Below are 23,305 nucleotides of genomic sequence, written 5' to 3'. Positions count from 1 at the left end.
TTATAGCTCTTCTGTTTCACCGTCCATCGGCACTTTGATCTCGATGTTGTACTCCGTGGGTTCTCCTGACGCCTGCCAGGGGATTGGGGTCCTATTGAAGGAGGGTCTAGTGTTGATTTCTTGATTATAGACAATGATGGGTTCTGGCACTAAAGGACCAACATCAAACTCAGGCATCTGGAAGGTCATCAGCTTGCGTGCCTTCTCGTACCCACCATAAGGCATGGCAGTCCTGGGACAGGGTGACAAATGGAGTCAGCAAGCAGCGCATTTGTAAACAATGTGATTTAGAAAAGAAAAAGCTATTGTCATGTCTAATGTTTATCAGTGAAAAGTTGAAGGCTCCAGTAGAGAAGAAAAGTGTCACCAGCTGCAGGAGTCGCTCTCCCACAAAATCTACCAAACATCAAAAACTAATTCTACCATACACATACACCTCTCCAGTGCCTTAAGTATTAAAAAAGGTGCTTGATAGTTCTTTTCCTATACTTTCCCCCATACTGTTCTAGCAGCACACCAGGCCAACCTCTGCCACAGCTGCTAGTGGCTCCATAAACTTATAAAAAGGAGGCTTCATGGCATACTCCTGGGGGCATTCTGCACCAAAAATTTAAAAATTCTGCACCAAAAAAATAAAAATTTTGTGCACAGTATTTTAAAATTCTGCAAATTTTGTCAAAATAACACTACATAATCACGCCAGTTTCAATTATTTTGGTAATTTATTTCAAAATACCAGTCAGCAAGTATGTCTGTAACAATACAGACACACATGAAAATTCCCGCAGGAGTAGAGAGTTAAGGAAACCCCTATGACAACCCAGTTCCTGTTTCTTTGCCCCCTTCTCCCCTCCCAGAGCCCAGCCGTGGGGCCCACCCCTTGCCCAGACACCTGCCCCCTCCCCTCCTAGAGCCCAGCCGCGGGTCCCCCCCCTTGCCCAGACACCCGCCCCCTCCCCTCCCAGAGCCCAGCCGCAGGGTCCCCCCTTGCCCAGACACCTGCCCCCCCAACCCTCCCAGAGCCAAGGGATCCAGAGGGAGAAACAGCCTGATGCTCGGTCCCAGGCTTGCACGGAGTTTCCTGCACGCTGCCTTCTCCTTCCCTCAGGACATGCTGGGAACTGCAGCTGCCAGGAACCCTCTAGCTCCCTCCCCCTCCCCACAGCAGTGTCTTCTATGTGTGAGCTGGACTCCGCCGGGTCCAGCAGTCACTAGATGCGGCTAGCAGCACTGCAGCCTATTTCTGTGGGGGGAAAGAAATTCTGCACGCACAATGTTAATTTCTGTAAAATTCTGCATTGTGCAGTGGTGCAGAATTCCCCCAGGTATAATGGTACAGCAGCTCTAGCAAAGATGTGGAGTCAGGTGAGCCCTGGGTTCTAATCCCCCTTGAGGCTTTGTTTCATTCTGTGACTGAAGATTAGTCAACACCTACTGCCTCTTTCAGCAACATGGATGGGGAAAGGTGTGATTAAAATCTAGAAATGCACTGGAAAGCTGCTGCTGTGCTAGAAATATCTGTAATACACTTTTTGCTCATAAGAAGGAGCAACAAGGGCCTGGTTCTCAACTGCAGTACTGTGGATACTTGGGCCCCAAGTCTTTAAGAGCCATTTTTCCAGGGCTCTACAGGTCATTATGGTAATAAATCCATGGATGCAGACTAGAGACACTGCCGTTGCCAGCTAAACCATGTGTAATGTATTCTGGGGAAGGTGGAATAGAACTAAAGACCTCTGCTTCCAGAACAAAGCCTTCTAAAGAAAAATCCCCATTTGTTGTCTCTAGTACTAAAACTTCTCTCCCCTTTGTAGGCTTCCAGCAATTAGTCCCACAAGAGGCTGCAACATGGCATGTGTGAAAAACCCATTGACATTGTTAAAGGCACAGTGGCCACATCCAGCATTGTCCTACAGCTCATGTACCCTGCATTACACCTCCAAGTGGCCTCACCTGTTAAAAGATTTGTAATGGGGGAGTTCAACTTTGGGACCATACGACAACAAGTCAATGGTGAATTGACTTTTCTCCTGAGGGCTGATGCCCATAGCTCGCTCCCATGGAGAGATATAGGTCTTAAAGACAGAGACTTTTTTTCCACCTCCTGACTTTTCACCTGGACACAAACAGAGAAGAGAAGAGCATTTTGATCAAGTGAGATTTGCACAGAACAAATGCATTTTCCATGTCGTAGGCATCAAACTTAAAAGCCACTGAATTTTACCAGCTGACCCTGCAAGTCACAAATTAAGAGCTAGGATCTATGGCTGGGGTTCTCAAACTTTTTCACAGGATGGACCATATCTTAAGAGAAATTATCTCATGGACCACTTCCTTTCCCATTCACAATCATGTTCCGTGGACCACAGTTTGAGAGCAACTGTTCTATGGGGCTTCATCAGAGCACATGCTGGGAAGTTAATTTTTTTACAGCAGTCAGGCCCACAGCATGGCCTTGCATCATCCGCAAGAGTGGGCTTCTTCCACTGCAGAAGACATTACATGGAAGATGGACTCCAGCCTTTTCCTGAGCCCTGCAGGAGAGCAACAAAATCATAGGTGGCCACAGGAGACACAATCAGCCAAGCAACCAACTGAGTATCAATGGCTTTTCCCCTTAGTTTTGTTGTTATAGAGCTGTTCACGTGGCATGGATTATGCACACCAGTGTACTACTGCAGTGCTGGAGAGGAGGGCGCATTTGTGCTGGTCAGGTAGCTTGTGGAAGCTGGCTGGTTACAAAAGGGTTGTTCCCGAGGGCAGTGCAGTGAACAATGGTTTGTGTGTTGCACTGCTGGAGACACACATTATCTTGGCCACCAGGGCCAGAGAAGGGTGGCTGAGGTTACCCACTCTGGTCCCTTGTGTTTTGCCGGACACTCTCCTACGTCATTCAGACTGATGACTAGAGATGGAGGGTGAAATCCTGGCCCCACTGAATCAATAGGAGTTTTGCCATTGACTGGAATGGGGCCAGGATTTCACCCAGAATGTGGAAGTTCCAGCTTGGGGTAGCTGCTGCCCAGCCAGTCCCACACCTTTAAGAAGCTATGTCAGGCCTCTGTCAGGTTAATCTTGGTAAAGAGACATTTATAATAAACAGCATGTAGCCCAAACTTAAACCCCAGTAAGATCACAGGGATGGCTTGCTTCAACCTGCCCCAGGTCCAGGCAGACTCCTCTTTCAGGGCAGGCAGAAAGAGTGTTACATTCCCCAAAGCCCCAGCTGGCTGTTCAGGCTCTTATCCCAGGAAGGTCTATCTGTCTACCAGCCAGCCCTTTCCTATCTGAGGGGGAAGTCTTTATAAAAGCTGAAATGCTGCCTACTACCCGAATTAACCTCTTCCTCCCTTATTTGGGATGTGGGTGTGTAAATTCCATCAGCATTACATGAGGCCCAAACAAACCCTGAGCCAAAGACCACCAAATATGGGGGAGTTTGGTCCTACAGCCAAACTTTTCACCTAGTTCCTCTCTCTATAAAGGGCCAAACCCAAATCCCAGACACTAATGCCCTTGAACTTCAGGATCTTTGCAACTCAGGGTTACTTCCCAACTAACCTCTTCTTGAACATGTCTGATTTGGCCACATCCCTCGGCATGGGTCAGTATTTTTTATAAATTGGTGTTTTTATCGGGGTGCACCAGTGACATGAACAGACCATCCAATTACACTTTTGTGAGCTACATTGTCACTGGGCTGCCTGCTTCAGACATTATTATTTTTCTAAACTCCTAAGAATGGCTAAACAATAGCCTAGAGACTTCTGTTGGGGTCTCCCTGTGCAAATTCACATCCTGGGGACTACAGAGTTGCACTTTCAAGGGGTTAAATCAGTGGCCTGGGAGTCACAACTTCTAGGTTTTAGTTCCGGTTCAACCATTAACTTAGTGGGTGACCTTAGACAAGTTACTTTCACTCTGTGTGCCTTAGTTTACTCAGCTGAGCACAATGACACCTACCTACCAGCAGTGTTAATTCAGCAGTGCTTTGTAGGTCATTTTAAGATTCTTAGACGACAGACACCTTAGACATACAAAGAACTATTTTTATAGCAGTGCCTTCCTCTGATTTGGATCAGATCAGACTGAAGTGCATTGTGTTATTCCTCCCACCATCAGGGTGTCTACTTCAGTTTGCACCAAAAACAGCAGTGCTTATAACGTCAACAGCAAAGTCTGAATAGCACAGCTTTTGTATTCTTTTTTTCCATCAAATCCATCTTCTTTGGGCTCGCTTATTTTCTCTCTCATTCAGAGCCAGCCTTTAGGCCTTTCCAAATCCACAGCCCCAAGGTTCCCTGCTTCAGGGCCTCCCAGAGGGGGGCCAAAAGAGGCAGTTTGCCCTGGGCCACCTATTTGAGAGGGCCCCCAGTCCGAGTGGTGTTGTGACCTGGTGAACTGGGTCACAGTGCCACTCAGGTTTGGCCTGGCTGCTCTTCTGTCATGACTGAGGGGTGGCCAGGCCCAATTTGAGTGAGTGGTGCTGTGACCCCATATGCCAGGTCACAACACCGGGAGCAGGAAGCCGGGTGCAGGACAAAGGAGCTGCCGCTGCAGGGCGAGTGCAGGGTGGGCTTACTGTCTAATACCCCTCCCATCCTCTCCCCCAGGGCTTCCCTGCAGTGGTAGTTTTTTGAAAGGGTGGGGGGCTTCCATTTCACATTTTGCCCCAGGCCACCAAAAACCTCTTTGTGGTCCTGTTGCCTTGCTTTGAGGGAATTATAAACATAAAGAGGAATTTCATAGAATCATAGAATATCAGGGTTGGAAGGGACCTCAGGAGGTCTCATCTAGTCCAACCCCCTGCTCAAAGCAGGACCTAAACCTCAACTAAATCATCCCAGCCAGGGCTTTGTCAAGCCTGACCTTAAAAACCTCTAAGGAAGGAGATTCCACCACCTCCCTAGATAACCCATTCCAGTGCTTCACCACCCTCCTAGTGAAAAAGTTTTTCCTAATATCCAACCTAAAACTCTTCCACTGCAACTTGAGACCATTACTCCTTGTTCTATCATCTGGTATCACTGAGAATAGTCTAGATCCATCCTCTTTGGAACCCCCTTTCAGGTAGTTGAAAGCAGCTATCAAATCCCCTCTCATTCTTCTCTTCTGCAGACTAAATAACCCCAGTTCCCTCAGCCTCTCCTCATAAATCATGTGCTCCAGCCCCCTAATCATTTTTGTTGCCCTCCGCTGGACTCTTTCCAATTTTTCCACATCCTTCTTGTAGTGTGGGGCCCAAAACTGGACACAGTACTCCAGATGAGGCCTCACCAATGCCAAATAGAGGGAAATGATCATGTCCCTCGATCTGCTGGCAATACTCCTACTTATACAGCCCAAATGTTAGCCTTCTTGGCAACAAGGGCACACTGTCGACTCATATCCAGCTTCTCGTCCACTATAACCCCTAGGTCCTTTTCTGCAGAACTGCTGCCTAGCCACTCGATCCCTAGTCTGTAACAGTGCATGGGGATTCTTCCTTCCTAAGTGCAGGACTCTGCATTTGTCCTTGTTGAACCTCATCAGATTTCTTTTGGCCCAATCCTGTAATTTGTCTAGGTCCCTCTGTATCCTATCCCTACCCTCCAGCATATCTACCACTCCTCCCAGTTTAGTGTCATCTGCAGACTCGCTGAGGGTGCAATCTACGCCATCCTCCAGATCATTAATGAAGATATTGAACAAAACCGGCCCCAGAACCGACCCTTGGGGCACTCCGCTTGATACCGGCTGCCAACTAGACATGAAGCCATTGATCACTACCCGTTGAGCCCGACAATCTAGCCAGCTTTCTATCCACCTTATAGTCCATTCATCTAGCCCATACTTCTTTCACTTGCCGGCAAGAATACTGTGGGAGACCGTATCAAAAGCTTTGCTAAAGTCAAGGAATAACACATCCACTGCTTTCCCCTCATCCACAGAGCTTTCCCCTCATCCAATTTCAGCTTTCATTTAACAACCTACCCCCATAAGTAAGTTATTTTCTAGCCCTTTTCCTTGTGAAGACCCTGGGGTCAGTAAAGCAGTTTAGAAGGCAACAGAACAGTAGGGGTGAAAGAAAGAAATAACGGGGCTCCACTTCTGCAGCAGGAGCCAGAGGGTTGGCCTACATCCCCTCTCAGCCCCTGCCAGTAATGTGACAATGACAGACAAGAATCACACATGTTCGCAGCAATGAAGGGGGGCCCACCTGGAACTACTAAGGCTGGTTCTGATCTAATTCCAAATGTGGATTCTTCCTCATAAATTAAGGCTGATATTTTCAAAGCCATCTAAGAGATTAATGGGAATTGATGAAGAAAGGATGCTGAGTTGATTTAATACAAGGGATTTAGTTCCAGAGGTTTCTGACCAAAGTAAATGGAGGATCAAATTAACCAAGGACTGAAGTAGGTGGAAGGTATTATACACACATCATTAAGAGTCAATAAAAATATTGAATGGATTTTGATTGCCTCAGCAGAATAGTAATTAGTGATGAGTGACCCTCAAAAGATTTGATGGTTCAGTTCTGGTGCTTATCTGAAAATTCTCGCATTTAGCTGAACTTCTTTCATCCCAAAACAAAGCAAACATATAGGCACGTAGAAAGTGACATACCAGATCCAACCAATGGTCCAACGAGACCAGCACCTATCTCTAGCAGTAGCCAATGATGGATGTTTCTGAAGAAGGTGTAAAACCCCATAATGGACAATATGTAATATAAGCATGTGCTGTACCAACCTTAGGAGATCAAGGTTTCTTACCAGGTTTTTCACAACTTCCTTGATTTAGATAGGACAGATACATTCTAATAGAATTTTGATATTTCTGTGTCTTCCCAACACCAGGCAGAGGTGAGCAAAACCATGAAACAAAAGTCAATCCAACTTTTCCAAACTTTGAGAAGGAATTGGGTTTGGAAGGGTTCAGCTCACATCTTTTCTTTTAGCCACATCCATTCCTAACAATGATAATGGGCCAAATTCTGACATTTACACCATCCTCACTCTTAGTGTGTGAGAGATACTTGCCTTTTCCAGCAGCGTCACTTCCTCCACCATCCACTCCTCCCCCACTGCCGGCTGAGCCCCCGGCATGATCCGCTTCCGTGCCCCCAGCACCGCCTTTGCTCCCAGGCTTAGGAGGAGGGGCAGGGGGATAGTGCAGCTTACTAGATCCATACTGCCCTGCAGTTACTCCACCCACCATCCGCCCACCACTGTGCAAGTAACCATGAGCTTCTCCTCCGTAATGTCCTCCAACAGCAGGGATGAACTTCTGAAAGTGATCCTGGAGTGAGAGAACAAAGGGCAGAAGTTAGTGTTACTGGGCATATTCCATTCATATTTCCTTGGTGTGGAGCTCAAAGGGTGCTTGATGGGTCTCCTCCTAGTTCCTACTGGACATCTGTCCAAATTACAAAAACACTTGCAACATGTAGCCTGGAACTTTCCCTGTATCCAGTATAGGGGCAGGCATGGAAGAGCAGGGGATGCTGAAGGTCATTTTTTGAGGTGCACTGGCAGGGCTACTTTAGAGTCCAGGGTGTGGAAGAGCAGGGGATGCTGGAGGGGAGGGATGAAGCACATTAGCAGATCTGTGCTGGTACTCTGAACTAGAACTGCAGGGTCAGGAGTGAGGTGTACCAGTAGAGCTGGGACTGTGGCAGGACTGGAATAACAGGAGGAGTGTGACGGGGTCTGCTTACCCCACACTAGCCCAGACAGGGTTAAGCCCATATTATTGACAGCGGAAGTCCCGCCTCCCCAGCAGGACTGAGTATGCTCCAGATGCTCTAGCAGTATAAAGGGAGGAAGCCCAGCTCATTCTGGGCTGGAGGCTGCAGGGAAAGGACCTGTCTGGGAAGCTCCTGCGGAGGGCCAGCCACAGCCCCTGACTGCGCCAGGAATCAGAGCCTCCCTGGGCCCACTTGAACAGCGACTGGAGGAGCCACAGAAGGTGATTGGCCCAGCTGACCACGGAGAACCTGAACTCTCATGGGAGACCCCAACACAGACACTGGTAGGAAGTGACCCAGGGAGGGTGATGGAGTGGTACCTCCCACCCGGGAAACCTCAGCGTGTTTCGGTAGGACCCCCCCGCTGAGTCAGTGGCAAGTTGCTACGCCATTGTTAGGGCCCTGGGTCGGGGCCCGGTGGAGTCGGGAGAGCCCAGACCCCCCACTGGGGCCACCACACCCCTTGGTGGGTGCCCTACCCCTATAGACGCCGGCTGCTAGGCCATGCTGCCCTGGACCTGAGGGTGGTGCTATAGACGCCGGCCGCTAGGCCACGCTGCCCTGCCCCTAGGGGCATAAACTGTCACAAGGAGATACAGGTCAGAAATGAGGTGCACTGGCTAAGCTGAGGTGGACAGGGCTGGAATAGTAGGGAGTGCTTCATGGCAGGAATGTGCTAGCATGGCAAGGTAAGGTAAATGAGAACTGAGTCAATAGCCCACTAAGTATGCTGGGATACCAGGACTTGTGACAACATGAAACTGCTCCTCTGGCCACCAGTGCATTTGTTCTTTACAGGCTGCTCTATATGGCTCTTCTTTAATGGGGTGACTGGCCTAGTGAAGAGGGGGAAGCAATAGACGTGATATATCTTCATTTTAGTAAGGCTTTTGACAGTTCCACATGACTGTCAGTGCAGACTAGATGAAATGACTCTAGGGTGGGTGCAATACTGATTGAAAGACTATACTCAAAGAGTAGTTAGCAATGGTTCATTGTTAAACTGGGAGGGCGTAACCAGTGGCGCCCCGCAGGGGTCAGTCCTGGCTCTGGTACTATTCAATATTTTTATTGATGACTTGGATAATGAAGTGGAGAATCTGCTTATAAAACTTGCAGATGACACCAAGCTGGGAGGGTTGCAGCACTTTGGAGGATGGGATTAGAATTCAAAACAATCTTGAAAAATTAGAGAATTGGTTGAAATAAATAAGATGAAAATCAATAAAGACAAGTGCAAAGTATTTCACTTAGGAAGGAAAAATCAAATACACAGCTACAAAATGAAAACTGGCTAGGTGGTGATACTGCTGAAAAGGATCTCGGGATTATAGTGGATCACAAATTGAATATCAGTCAATAATGTGAAGCAGTTGCAAAAAAAGGCTAATATCATTCTGGGGTGTATTAGCAGGAGTGTTGCATGTAAGACACAGGAGGTAATTGTCCCGCTCTACTCAGCACTGGTGAGGCCTCAGGCAGAGTGCTGTGTCCAGTTCTGAGTGCCACACTTTAGGAAAGATGTGGACAAACTGGAGAGAGTCCAGAGGAGAGCAACAAAAATGATCAAAGGTTTAGGAAACCTGATGTCTGAGAAAAGGCTTTAAAAAATGGGCAGGCTTAGTCTTGAGAAAATAAGACTGAAGGGGGAACTGATAAGTCTTCAAATATGATAAGAGAGGTTATAAAGGGGACAGTGATCAAATTGTTCACCATGTGCACTGAATGTAGGACAAGAAGCAATGTACTTAATCTGCAGCAAGGGAGATTTAGGTTAGACATTAGGAAAAGCTTTCTAACAATAAGGATAGTTAAATACTGGAATAGGTCTAGGTTTACTTGGTCCTGCTTCATTGCAGAGGGCTGGATTTGATGACTTCTCGAAGTCTGTGATGGGGTGGCCACCCCACACAAGGCCAGAAAGGGTAAATGAGGCCAATTAACCTTAGGCTGCACCTGGAGGAAACCTAGGAAGTGCTAGGACCTAACTGCTGATGAAGTCTGGCTGGGGGCAGGAGCTGGACAGACTCTATAAAGAAAGGAAGTTGGAGGCTGGGGGAGGAAACCTGCAGTGGCATTCCCCGATACAAGGAGGAAGAGCAGGAAGCTGCAAAGAGAGACTAGGAAGCAGTCCAGGGAAGGAGCAGTAAGGGCTGGGAGAGTAAAAGCCCCGAGCTGTTAGGTTGAAGGTCCCTGGACTGGAACCCCGTGTAGAGGGCGGACCCAGGTTCCCTTCCCAGCCACTGGGAGTGGCAGAGACCAGGCACTGGGGAGCGGAGCGCCTGGGACAGTTTGCCTCAAAGGACTTGCGATACCCCGGAAGGGGGGGAGAACATTAATGTGACTTAGTCAGAGGGCTAAGCTATGAAGAGGAAAGCGCTGCCGCTTCTGGTGCATGAGAGGCCATGGAGTGAGTGAGTGAGTGAGTGGAATGATGGACTGAGTAACCACAGGAAGGGGCATCTGACAAAGTGGCAGAGCTGATTCCCCAGATGAGCCACAAGGAGGAGTAAGGTCACCTTCCAGTCCTACATTTCTATGATTCTATGAAGGTTGTGAAAACCTGGAGGCATGGCAGCTTGTGAGAACACCCAAGGCTTCCATGAGACCGACTGCATGTGCAAGAGGAAAGTAAGGGAATGAAAGTTTTTATTATAAGCCTAGTGGATATTAGCAAACCAGCTCTAGCCAACCAGCATGGTGAGGAAGAAACTTGCATTCATCTAAAAGACAAAGCTGGCTTTGCTGTTCAGGTCCTCTGCCCTCCCTAGCAAGGGCTAGCAAACATAGTCTCATATAACCTAAAAATAGGTTCTGTTCCACCTAATATTGGCTTGATTTTGCAAACGCTAAGCACATTTAATGCCCTTTGACTTATTTTCGGGAAGAGGGCACATGGCCCATTGTGGGATGGGACCCCCAATAAGGGAAGGGTGTGGTGCCAGACATGGCAGTACCCCATCTTCCCTCAATGTGATTTCAGCAACTACCTCTGTGGAATAAAAATTTAAGTGACATATATGGCAGTACTATGTACATGACATGTTTTACATATTGAATGTATGTGGGATCATATCTTGACACATATGAGCTAAAAGAAAGTGGCTCCTTTGGAATATTACAGTCTGCACACAGACACAGGTATCACATATAAAACATGTAATACTATCCATGTACATGTATCACATATGTTCTTTGCACTTGGATTTGGGGGTAGGTTATAGGCACATGAAGCAATAATGGAGAAAGTCAGATGAAGATGAACCAAAGATGCATTCATCATGCTATACTGCCTGCATAAATTCCCCTGGTGCAGCCAATTGGCAATGTGAATCCCATGATTCTTTAAAGGGTTAAGGATTCTTCATGTCTCTTATACCTAGTGCAGTTTAGCAAAGAGAAGCTTTCCAGGCTGTAACAGGCTTTCAAGGCCAGCTGTTCGTTCAGCTAAAAATAGATGAGAAGAAGTGAAAACCCCACAAGGCTCAGTGTGGCATTATCAACCCTCCACTCCATGCCTTAGTGACATTGTCCAGAGCTTTACAGCAGGTCATCCAAGCTGCAGTCCAGGCATCCAGCCATCAGCAAGCTAAACCAATGGAGCTGGTGCCACTGGCAGCCTTTGGGAACATCTCTCCTATCCCCGCCTGAATGGGCTTCCCATTTTAGGAACAGGGCAGATTAGGTTCCCCTGAATGTCAGAAAACACTTGGGATGGAGAGAACTGTGATCATGGAGGTTTCATCTCTTCTACCTGGGGCTGTACACAGGGGATGGTAAGGCTGTCTGTTTGGATATACATGGGGAACTGCACAGCTGTATAAAGGCAGACTGAAATAAAGGGGTGTTTTGGGATGTGGGAGGGAGGTCATCTCAAAGCGCTAACACATGGCACTGCATCTATCACTTAAAAAGTTCTCTCTCCTTTCCACCAAAACTGCTGGTGGGCCAGCTACTCCAGAGGGAGCCCTGCTCATGGGAAAGGTCATATAGAAAAGAGAATTGTTCTTGCAGAACCTTTCTAGTTCCTGCATCCAGAGTGGGCCTGGTGTCCTGGTAGGTCTTGTGTCATTCATCCCTCTTTGTACAACAAGTGAAGAAAGCTAGCCTCAACCTAATGTTTTCTATAACAGACAGCAGTCCCTGAAGGAGAGTCCCAAGCAGGAGACTGTTCCTGGTCAAAGTTGGGAGGGGGAAGCTGTGTCTCTGTTGCTTGTTACATGCCAGAGGTAAAGGTGTTTAAAGGGAAATGTGGCTACCAGTGGGCTGTCTCAGAGGCTGGGTGGCTAACCTTTCACCTGTAGGTTACCAGCTTGAATGTAAGCCAAAAGCTGCTACCACCTGGAGGCCATTTGGGGTGCATCTACACTGCAGCTTGAGCATGCCTCCTAGCCCAGGTAGACAGAGCTGGCTAGCTCTGCTTGAGCAAGTGTAGTAACATAGCAATGTGGACACTGCAGCATTGGCTACCTGCCTGACTCCAAGCCAGCTCAGGCCCCTGGGTCTGCACTCGAGTGGCTAGCTCGTGCCGCGTTGTCTGCACTGCTACATTTAGCATGTTAGCTAACGTGTAGCTAACACATGTCTGTCTGCCTGGGCTGGGAGGCTGCAGTGTAGCTATATGCTAGGGGACCAGCATGAAAGGAGTTTAGTGACCCCAGTTCATGTCCACATCACAAAAAGCACCGCCAGGATCAGTATTAATTGGCCCCCTTGTTGGCAGTTATGGCAGAGGCAAAGGAGTGAATGGGTAACACAGACTGCCCTAGGAGGTGTAGGGAAGTTTGCTCTGCGTCTGCCTGCTCGGCACTGTACTAGGGGATGGAGGCCTTCAGTCTCCAGGGCTGTCCATCCAGCAGCCCTGAATTCATTACAAAATATTCTAACCAGAAAGCAACTGCTGCTTGTGCTTAGACCCTAGAGAGGCACAGGCCTCAAGATTCGTAAACAACCGAAACTTGTATGTCTGTGAAACCTTTTTCCGACCAAGAGTCTAATCCTGCAAGCTGCTGAGCGCCTGCCCAGGATCCATTCCTAATCCTCCAGCACTGCTATATGTGCCTCAGGAGAAACGGTTGGTGAAAAATGATCCACCCATCTGAGCATCTCAAGGCCCTGATGTCACAGAGGGAGTGCCTGGCAAGGAACACTGTGAGCTCTGTGATGGTGCCTTGCTGTGCCCTAAAAGGAATGATTGGGAGCACCAAATGTGTTTCTATTTCCACCTCCCTGATGAAGAGGTTCCCAAATACCTGATGTCTGTGTTGTTAATAACACTTCTGAAGTTACTGGAGCAGCCAGTTATATGTTCCTTTATTCTGGGCCAGGAGGATTTAAAGTTCAAACAGACAGGCATGGAACAGCAAGAGGGAGTAAGTGAACAGGCACACATTTTTTCTGAGAGAGAGTGTGCAGGGAAGTGTCCGCAAATCCTCCATTGGAGCTGCACCCCTTACACCAGGGCTGAGTTTTGCCATGTGCTTGTATGAGGAAAAAGGGGAGTGATAGTCCCAGGTAGTCAGGTATCTCATGCTAATTTATTAAAATAACTGCACTCTCCCGTGGGAGGCAAGCATGGTCCTGTGGGTAGGTAATATGGACTCCAGCCTTGTCCTGAGCCCTGCAGGAGAGCAACAAAATCATAGGTGGCTACAGGAGACACAATCAGCCAAGCAACCCACTGAGTATCAATGGCTTTTCCCCCTAGTTTTGTTGTTATAGAGCTGTTCACATGGCATGGATTATGCACACCAGTGTACTACTGCAGTGCTGGAGAGGAGGGTGGATTTGTGCTGGTCGGGTAGCTTGTGGAAGCTGGCTGGTTACAAAAGGGTTGTTCCCGAGGGCAGTGCAGTGAACAATGGTTTGTGTGTTGCACTGCTGGAGACACACATTATCTTGGCCACCAGGGCCAGAGAAGGGTGGCTGAGGTTACCCACTCTGGCCCCTTGTGTTTTGCCGGACACTCTCCTACGTCATTCCGACAGATAATTCCCAGCTCACAGAGACATGCCCATGCTAGCTATAACTGAGTTAATGCACTGACAGAGTGTAGTCCCAGCTGCGTGAGGGGCTAGTGTGGCAAGTACACCCTGTCTGAGAAAGGCAGGTATTCAGGCGGGTAGCTCCTCCCACCACTTGTGCCACCGTGGCTACATGCTATTTTTAGTGCACTAGCTTGATCAGAGCTCCTTGAGCTGGAAATTACACCTTGCAGTTCAAATATAGCTATGCCCCGGGCCTCAACTCTTTTCAGCCTGCTGGCACTGGCTCTCCAGCTCAGCAGGCTTAGCCCCTCCACTGCTCTCCTGCTTTCAGCTTTCCCCAGAGAACTCCTCCAAGGCCCTCCTCCATTCTCACAGCTCTCTTCCTCTCATTTATTAGCCCCAGATGCCACCCTGGCCTATTAATCAGCTCAACCTGGGCTGCACCAGTCCTGACACAGGGAAGCTGGACCCACTTCATATAAAGAGCCATCCTGTAGCAGACCCCAAAGCTGCTGAGGGGAGATTCTGGTTTCCTCCCCACCATCCCCCACCGCACATGTCACCTCTCCTGGAGCAAGAGGGTTATCAGTCTCCACAGTCATTCATAGACTCGTTTAGGGTGGAAGAAATGTCTAGCAGATCTTCTAATCCAACCCTGCTCGATCAGGGCAGTACTGACTTTCCTTGACCAGTTTCATCCCAGGACATGCACCTGCACTGAGGTGAGTATCTCTGACAGATGGGTATCAAGTCTCAGATTTTAGTATCTCCACTGATGGTCATTCCCCAACCTCTGCTCAAAGGCTTTGATGCTCAGTGCAGAGCAGGCCTTCAAGATATAAAGATATTGCTGCTGTTTAACATGTACCCTTATTTCTATTTATCTCCAGCCTCCTTTCTCTAGATACATTAACAGACCAAGGGAGCCACTGAGTTGTGCCTTTGATTGTATTGATGTAGCCCCTTGATTGTATTGCTGGAACCCTTGTCCCATCCCCTCCTTCCTGCCACTCCTCCCTCATGTCATATCTGGCAGTTTCAATGGTTAGCCCGGTGGGGCCATGCCTTCCTCTGTCTTGTGTGCAGTACCTAGCATAGCCTGGGGGCTGTAGTATTTCCCTTCCTGCCACTGACTGCTGTTTGCTCTCTTCTGGAGGCACAACAGAAACCAGACTGATGATCCAGTGCGTCAGTCCCTGCTCCCCGCATTGTGCTTCACAACTGCGCCCTCCCTCTGATCTGAAAAGACCACCCTGGCCTCAGCTCTCAGAGATTTCTTGTCACTGCCCATTCAGTCCTAAAGACTGCTTTTAAATACATGCTGCCAGATAGGGGGAGTTGCATTAGCTCTACCTTCCTGGCTTGGCTGAGAACTTACCAAACTCATTTTATTCGCTACCACATACAACCATTTACCCAGTTTTGGGCTTCTCCACTTCCATAATTGTTTTATTCTAGGATCTAGGGGACACTAACATGAATTGTAAGAGGAGAGCAGTTTAAAGTAGCAGTAGAAATGCTTTACTCCTCTGCTAAACAAAACCGCAAGCTCCCTCCCTTATTTCCCCCTGTTAGAGGTTCTCTTTCGGTGTCCTTCCATGCAATGGAGATGAAGGAAGGAAGGGATGGCAGGGAACAGGGAATCTTAGAGTCAGAAAAAGATTTTGAATTTGGTGCAAGTGGCAGGTGCTGTAACGACAGCCCTGGAAATAAGAATCAGTCCACAGCACAGAGATGGCACTAGCAGCTGCCCTTATATTACTCCCCTGCTCCAGAGAAACCAGCTCTGGGAGGAAGATAGTTCAGTCTCTGTGGCCCAGTCGGCCTCCGGTCTCTTTGCTCAGGCTGCCAGCAGAGGTACTAATTAGGGCCAGCTGTGGTGATAGTTTTTGTGATGAGGACATTTATTCACTCCAAACTTGTCTCCTTCTTTTCAAGACGAAATTTCAGCCTGTCTCCATGCCAGCTCCTTGTTAACGATCCATCCAAGCTCAACATGGCTAAAACAGAGCTCCTAATCTCCCCCTCCCCAAAGCTCTCTCCACAACCTCCTTTCTCCAACACTGTAGACACCACCACCATCCTGCCAGACACTCAGGCCCATAACCTGGGCATCAGCTTCTGCTGGGGCCCCTCTCTAGGTCCTCACCTCCAGGCCAGCTCTAAATCTTGCTGATTCTTTATGCATCACATCTCCAAGATGTGATCTTTCCTGTCCATCCACACAGCTGAAACTTTCAGCCAGGGTCTCATCATCTCATCTCAACTACAGCACCATCCTTCTCTCTGGCCCTGACAAATACAATCTTGCCCCACTCGTATCTGTTCAGGATTCTGCTGCTAAGATCACTTTCCTAGCCTGTCACTCTGACCACATCAATCCTCTCCTTGCATTCTTGTGCTGTCTCCTCCTTCTCCATTGCAGCAAATATAAGTTGCTTTACTTCACTTTTTCCAGGTCCTTCATGACAAATCCTCACCCTATCTATCATCTCTCATTTGCCATAGAGCTGTTGACACTCACCTCCGATCAGTCCATGATGCCAACCTCCATTGCCCACTTGCCAGATTTTCAAACACCTTTGTGCGTTCTCCCTTGTTGCCCCACACACTTGGGAGGTGCTCCCTGTAAACATCCGCAAACCTACCTCATTGTCCTCCTCCAAATCCCTGCTCAAAATTCTCCTTTGCTGTGAGGCCTACAAAAAACTTGACAAGGGATAAGGTGCTGGTGTGCTGAGACCACTGCCTATCATTCTGGACAATACTGTCTCATTGTTTCCTTGTGCTCCCTCTCTGTCTTATACTTAGCTTGTAAACTCCTTGGGGCAGGGATCATCTTTTTCTCCTGTGTTTCATAGAATCATAAAACTGGAAGGGACCTCGAGAGGGCATCTAGTCCAGTCCCCTGCACTCAAGGCAGGACTAGGTATTTGTACAGCACCTAGCACTGTGGGATTCTGGTCTATGACTGGGGCTCCTAGATGCTACCACAATACAATAAATACATACTAATAAAGGCAATGGACTGAGTGCAAAGGACTCATTTCACATAGTTCACCGAGTAGCCATCAGATGGTAAGTTATGTTCCTGATCCTGTCAATCTAGTCCTGATCGGGGCTAGTAGGGCAGACTGAACCCTGCAGGCCAAAGACAATGGACAATTGTAATTTGTTCCTGTTTTGAAAAAGGCAGATCTGAAAAGGAGGCACGTAAGATTTTAAAATAGGAAACAGCAACTCCTGTTTGGAGATGCTTCATCAACCTGCTACCCTCAGAGTTCACCACGGCAAGGCCATGCAGGAAATTCCAGGCTTGCTAAGGACTTTTTTAAACCCCAAATACCCTTCCCCAAGGCAGAGCATCTTCCAGTGTCACTCTGAAATATTTCACCCTCTTCAGGAAGACATTGCATGATAGTGAATGAGTATCCTGGCCAGGTTCCTTTCTCGCCATGGGAAAACATGGGTGTCTGTCCAGAAGGTGGTTGGGATCCATTGCCAGAGCACTGTGGAGTGAAGCTTACTATTTACTGAATAAAAAACAACGTAAATTCCTCCCAGCTCTGGGATAGAATCATTTCCCCCCGTCTCTGGCAACGCCAAGTTCAGAGACCCACATTTCCAAAAATACCTTCTACTTTTCGGTGCCTCAGTTTCTTGGTGCCCAACTTGAGCTGCTTGAAGTGCCACAATTCGTTCACTTTGCATTTCTCAAATTGGACACCTCAACTTATGAAAATCTGGCCTTGGCCTCATATGCCCCCAAAGTCAGCTTTCCCATAAACCCTTCACAACCTTCTGAACTCACATAAAAGATGTCGTTTCTGGATCCTCACTACAGCCTCAGAAACTGACACATGAACTTGAGCCTCAGGTATTTTGGGGATCTCTGAGCTTTTCCCATGTCTGCAATCCCTGTTGCAACCTTAAGTGAGCCGTAGGTGCCTCAGCTCCCCAGGTGGAGAAGGGGTTTGGAAGCAGCAGTAACCTGTTTAAGGCTATCGGTTTAACTGTGTCCTTTTCACCCTCTTCCTCAACATCTTTCCTGGGCTGCTGACTATTTATAACAATGCTGCATACTTCTCCAGCACCTTCCATCCAAGAACTTCAAAGCACTGATACTAATGGCACAACGCTCTGGGAGGGAGGTCAGGATAGCCACGTAACATAACTGTACAGATGAACAATCAGAGATGGAGACTTGCCCAAGGGGACACAGGACCGGAAATACAATCCACATATCCTGAATATCAGCCCTGGACTCTCACTAAGACCACCCCTCAGTACTGCCCCTTCTTATTTTGATGGCATTTTCTTCCTCCAACCCAGCCTATCTTATGGCTTCTTCCCAAATTGTACTTGTTAAAGGTGAACTGCAAAGGGGAAAAAAATCCTTTATTTGCTGCTTTAATCATGAGGAAGACCTCAGAGCTTTTCTTTTGTGGAACATTTTTCAGCTTAATTCTTTTATTAGAAATAGGAAGTCTTGAATTCCCCTGGACGGGAGGATAAGTGGGATGATGGCATGCCAAGAGATGGAAGCTTAAATAGCAGACAGAAGAGGAGAGGAGATGTTGAGTCACCGTGTTTAAAATTATGAGATCTCTTCTGTTTGTTTAACTGCTGGCAACCGCCTGGGAGAAAAGCTCTATCTGAAAAGTTCAATATCAACGTTACTTTGTATGAGGGCTGAGAAAGCTCCCACTCCAATCCTCTAATTGGTTTTCCAACAAAAACAGGGAAGACCAGCCCTGATTCTAATGTTAAACAACAAGCAGAATTAATTTTTCTGAGGTGGGGGAGGAAGGAAAAAATGCATAAGCCTGACTTTATCCACTATAAAGGCCAGCACAGGACACTAACAAAAATAAAACATTCTTTCCTTTACAGTTCTTCTAATGGGTTCCCAGCAAACAAACCGAAGTAAGTGCAATATCAGCAGCTAGAGGCCTCTGTCTCAATTTTACTTCATGGATCATCTCTCAAAACTGAACTGAGTCCTACACCAAGAAGGGAAAATGCCACGTCCTACAGTAAAAATGGAAGAGAGCCCAGGTGAGCTGACCTCAGATCTGAATGAATCATTTGCCCCCAGTGCGAGAAGGGAAATTTTGTTATTATAATAACAGGTAAATAGTCATGCACTTTTCTAGCTTTGGTACATCAACACAACATATGATCCTCGGTGTTCTCCTAGTGTTCAGCTTTCCTGACATTGCTCCATCAATGGATCTCAAAAGTGCCCTGAAGGAACCCAATGCTGGTGCGAAAAGGAAGTTCAATCTGTATATTCATTCACAGTCTTGGGCCTCTCCCCCACCCAAGGAATATCCCCCTAGCCTGTGGCGAGAGTGGAGCCGTGCAACTTTCCCTCACATTCCCGTGTGTGTAAGAACCGGGTTGTGGTTGCATGCTCTGACCTACCACGGAACTGTCAGTGAAGATGTCGGGGTGATTCTCATAAATGAATTTCTCTACTCTCAGCTGGCGTAGTTTGAACATCTTGGATCCTTTGTTGGTGAGGAGTGAGAGCTCTTCTAGCATCACATCCCTGGGGATGCTGATCTTCTTCCCCAAGTTCAGCTTGGACCCTTCTTGTGGCATGACTGGAAAAGATACCAGAAGATGCATCTTAGAAAGCTCTCTGTCCCAGGCTGCCTGCTCCTTATTTCCAAACACCAGGCCCTCCACAGCAGCAAGGCCTCATCTGCATTAGAAAGGTTCCACTGATGGAATTATCCTATACACACAATCCCCTGGATATCCATGAATGGAATTTACCCTAATTCCTATCCAAAGTGCATCTGCATGTGTGGGAGTTACATCAGGGCAGCGTTAGCATGGACACACACATCCCACTTCTGAGGTACATGAATCAGTGCAAGAAGTCCTCCCACTGCTGTCCCACACTGCCCCGGTGGCCTGTCTGGTCACCTTTCTACACTCCACTGCTCTACGGTCAGCTCAGCTGGAAATCACTCACCTAGCAGCACTGACAAGCAAAGACAACATCTGGGACCATTGGATTAAGCCCTACCAGACAGACATGCAAATGGCTGAGGTTTAATTTGGCTGTGTGCATGGAAAACACCCCCCTGAAGTTAATTACAAAGATTTGTTGTAATGCAGTGACCCTCTGTCCTATTTAGCAGTTGGTCAAGACATTGTGATCATCCTGACTGACAGTCCCTCAGGCCACAAATCTGGTGAGGCCACCAGAAACCTCAAAGCCACTGAAGAAATGTTTCCTTCCATTCCCTGAAATTCTGTGGTGGAATCTTAAAGGGAATCTATAAAGTGGCGAGGGGTGTCTGTGCCCTTTTCTGCTTCTTTATGATCTTGTTGTTGTTGCTGCTTGTTTTTTACTCTAGAAACACCAGCAAGAGCAAGATTTTCCTCCCCTGTTTTTGCTAGAAGACTCCTGGGGGGGGACCAGAATGCAGAGGAGTAGGGATTTTCTTAGGCTAGGTCTACACTACCCGCCTGAATCGGCGGGTAGAAATCAACCTCTCGGGGATCGATTTATCGCGTCCCGTTGGGACGCGACAATCGATCCCCGAATCGACGCTCTTACTCCACCAGCGAAGGTGGGAGTAAGAGCCGTCGACAGGAAGCCGCGGAGGTCGATTTTGCCACCGTCCTTACAGCGGGGTAAGTCGGCTGCGATACGTCGAATTCAGCTACGCTATTCGCGTAGCTGAATTTGCATATCTTAAATCGACCCCCCCCCCCCTGTAGTGAAGCCGTAGCCTCAGTCTTCAGTTGAAATGGCATAGATCCCAAATTTTTCACAGAGAGAGCTTCTCTCTCAAGTGTGTGTTAGAGCTTTGAGTTAAATATATGTCTGCCCAAAACAACCTCTGGAACATGGGGAGTGGGTGGCAGGGCCGTAATGGTGGCATATAGCCACCTTTCTCTTCATGTTAGGTCCTACACTACACGCAGCTCAGCTGGAAACAAGGATCTATCCCTCTGATTACAAACCCCTTCCCCTCTCATTTACTGCCAGTCTCTTATGATACCACAAGCACCACTGAGCCTCCAATGAATATGCCAGCAAAACCAGGGAATTCAAATGGCCTGATATTTCCAGTGCAATAAATGTGCAGGAATAATGTTAGGGTCTACTAAGTGGCCATGTGACCCCTGTTGCTACACACTAAAAGTTCCCTAGTGAGCACTGACCTGTTTGAAACAACAGCCCTTCTTGTTGGCAGAGACTGTTTCCCTCTCCTCCCCAGCCCAGCTGGTCACATGGGCAAAATCTCTGGAGGAACTCTCTCTTTAGCTAGCCAGTTCCACACAGCATTATTCCCAGTGGGAAGAGACTTTCTATAGAATATTGGAGTTATATTTGCCTGTTGATGTGAACACAGGGTTTTAGTAATTCCTGTTGGCTTGGGGGCAAACCTAAAAACCTACATAAAGGTGTCCCTATCCCCATTCTCCTGAGCAGAGCAGATTCCTGAGTTCCCTCTTGGCGATTTGGGAAGGGAATAACATTAGCTTTTTACTTCTTTGCAGCACCTCTGGAAATCTCCTCATCCCTACATTTAAAGTCAGAGGGAAAGGGGTATCACAGCTGTGTACAAACCACCCCCTCCAATACAAACATCAGCTGCTGAAGGAAATGTGTCCCTAGCACTGCAGTGGAAGGACACATAGGGCTGAATTCTCCTGTCAGTTGCAATCCCACTGGGAGAACTTGGCCCATTGACAATCAAGGGGTTGCTGTTTAAGAAGGAAAATAAATTAGGGATGGAGGTAATGACAGACCCATGCTGGTGCGTAGCTAGTTAAAGGCACCGGAGCACTGACATATATTCAGGGCCAAATTCTGCTCTCAGTTATACTAGTGTAAATCTGGAGTAACCCCCCTGTAATCAATGGATTTACATCTGTGTAACCAAGAACAAAGTTTGGCCCACTGTGTTTATACCACTCCTGTGTGGGGAATGTTAGCAAACTAAATCCCTGTGAGCGAACACTAGCCAACCACATATGCTGGTATGCGATGTTATCTGAAAGACCCGGCCGATTGGCAGTATGTGTACTGCACCTCATCTTCGGATGTTACCATCAGAGAATGGATAGGTACATCATAGACTCTCCTCCTGATTTCTCTAAACATATTTAATGCTTCCGGGACCTTTCCCTTCCCCTTGCCTGCCAACCTGGCTCCTCCTCCAAATAACTAATTCAGACCTGCATGGCACCAAATAGAGACCGCCAGTAAGTGTGCTGGAAACCATGGGACACAACAAACAATGGGAATAGTGTGGAATTGATAATCACTGAGTGGGATGACTCCATCTGCCCACAGGTGTAACAGCACTAGCCAGCCCAGCACATTCACGCACCCCAGTGCCTTGGAGATGGGCTCCCCTATGGAGCTGTGTGAATAACTGACTGTCTGGTTCTCTGGCAAATCCAAAAAATCAAATTTTGGGACAATACAAAACTGATTTTTTTCCAAATTTTTGTCAAATCGGAAAAAAAAATCATTTTGGGTTGAACAAAACCTTGTTTGAACCAAAATGAAACATTTCATTTTGATATCAAGCATTTTTAAAACATTTTACATTATTTTTTAAATTGAAGGAAATTTCTAAAGAAAAAGCCATTTGTAATCAAAATCCAAAACATTTTTCAAAAATGTTGAAATGAAGTGTTTTAACATTTTTTTTAAGTCTAACAATTCGGTGACACCGACACAAATTCACAAGGTTTCAGTCAAAATGTTTCACCCAGCTCCACTCACATAGCCTGATCTGCGTAGCAGTATGTAGACCAGGGGTGGGCAAACTACGGCCCGCAGGCCGTGTCTGGCCCATCAGATATTTTAATCTGGCCCTCAAGCTCCTACCGGGGAGTGGGGTTGGGGGCTTGCCCCGCTCTGGCACTCCAGCCGGGGAGTGGGGTCGGGGGTTTGCTGGAAGCAGCGGCATGTCCCCCCTCCGGCTCCTATGCGTAGGGGCAGCCAGCTGGGAACCGCAGACAATGGGAGCTGCAGGGGCGGCGCCCGCAGATGGGGTGGTGCTTGCAGATGGGGCAGTGCCTGCAGATGGGGAGGCACACAGAGCCGCCTGGCCGCACCTCCATGTAGGAGCCAGAGTGGGGACATATACTGCTGCTTCTGGGAGCTGCTTGAGGTAAGTGCCTCCTGGAGCCTGCACCCCCGGACTCCCTCCTGCCCCCCGATCCCCTGCCCCAGCCCCATCCCAGAGCCTGCACCCCCAGCCAGAACCTTCACCCCCCCACACGCAGCCCCCAACCTCCTGCCCCAGCCCGGAGCCCCCTCCCACTCCCTGAACTCCTCATTTCTGGTCCCACACCAGAGCCCTCACTCCCTCCCGCACCCCAGCCCCAATTTCAGAGCATTCATGGGTCGCCATACAATTTCCATACCCAGATGTGGCCCTTGGGCCAAAAAGTTTGCCCGCCCCGATATAGAGTGAGCCATGTACCACCAGGGATTTCTGGGAGTTGTGTGCATACTTCTTACCTTCACGAGTTAGTTTCCCAATGAGTTTAGTGGACTTTTTCGTCTTGATAGGAGCCGGAGTTCCTGCAAGGGGCATTA

The 23,305-nt window shown here is 48.0% G+C and overlaps 1 protein-coding gene across 1 annotated transcript; it reads right to left on the bottom strand.

Annotated features, from left to right (window-relative positions):
- Positions 1-23,305, bottom strand: MYOZ1 (myozenin 1). Its single transcript, XM_065408480.1, has 5 exons — positions 23,228-23,305; positions 19,147-19,328; positions 7,026-7,284; positions 1,954-2,116; positions 1-232 (listed from the first exon to the last, which is right to left on the bottom strand). Exons 1-5 carry the CDS (start codon positions 23,301-23,303, stop codon positions 1-3), a joined length of 912 nt encoding a protein of 303 aa, XP_065264552.1. The 5' UTR covers positions 23,304-23,305.

Source organism: Emys orbicularis, chromosome 7, assembly GCF_028017835.1.
Source record: "Emys orbicularis isolate rEmyOrb1 chromosome 7, rEmyOrb1.hap1, whole genome shotgun sequence".
NCBI lineage: Eukaryota > Metazoa > Chordata > Testudines > Emydidae > Emys > Emys orbicularis.
The sequence above is the reverse complement of the archived record's forward strand: the minus strand, read 5'-3'. Positions and strand labels throughout refer to the sequence as shown.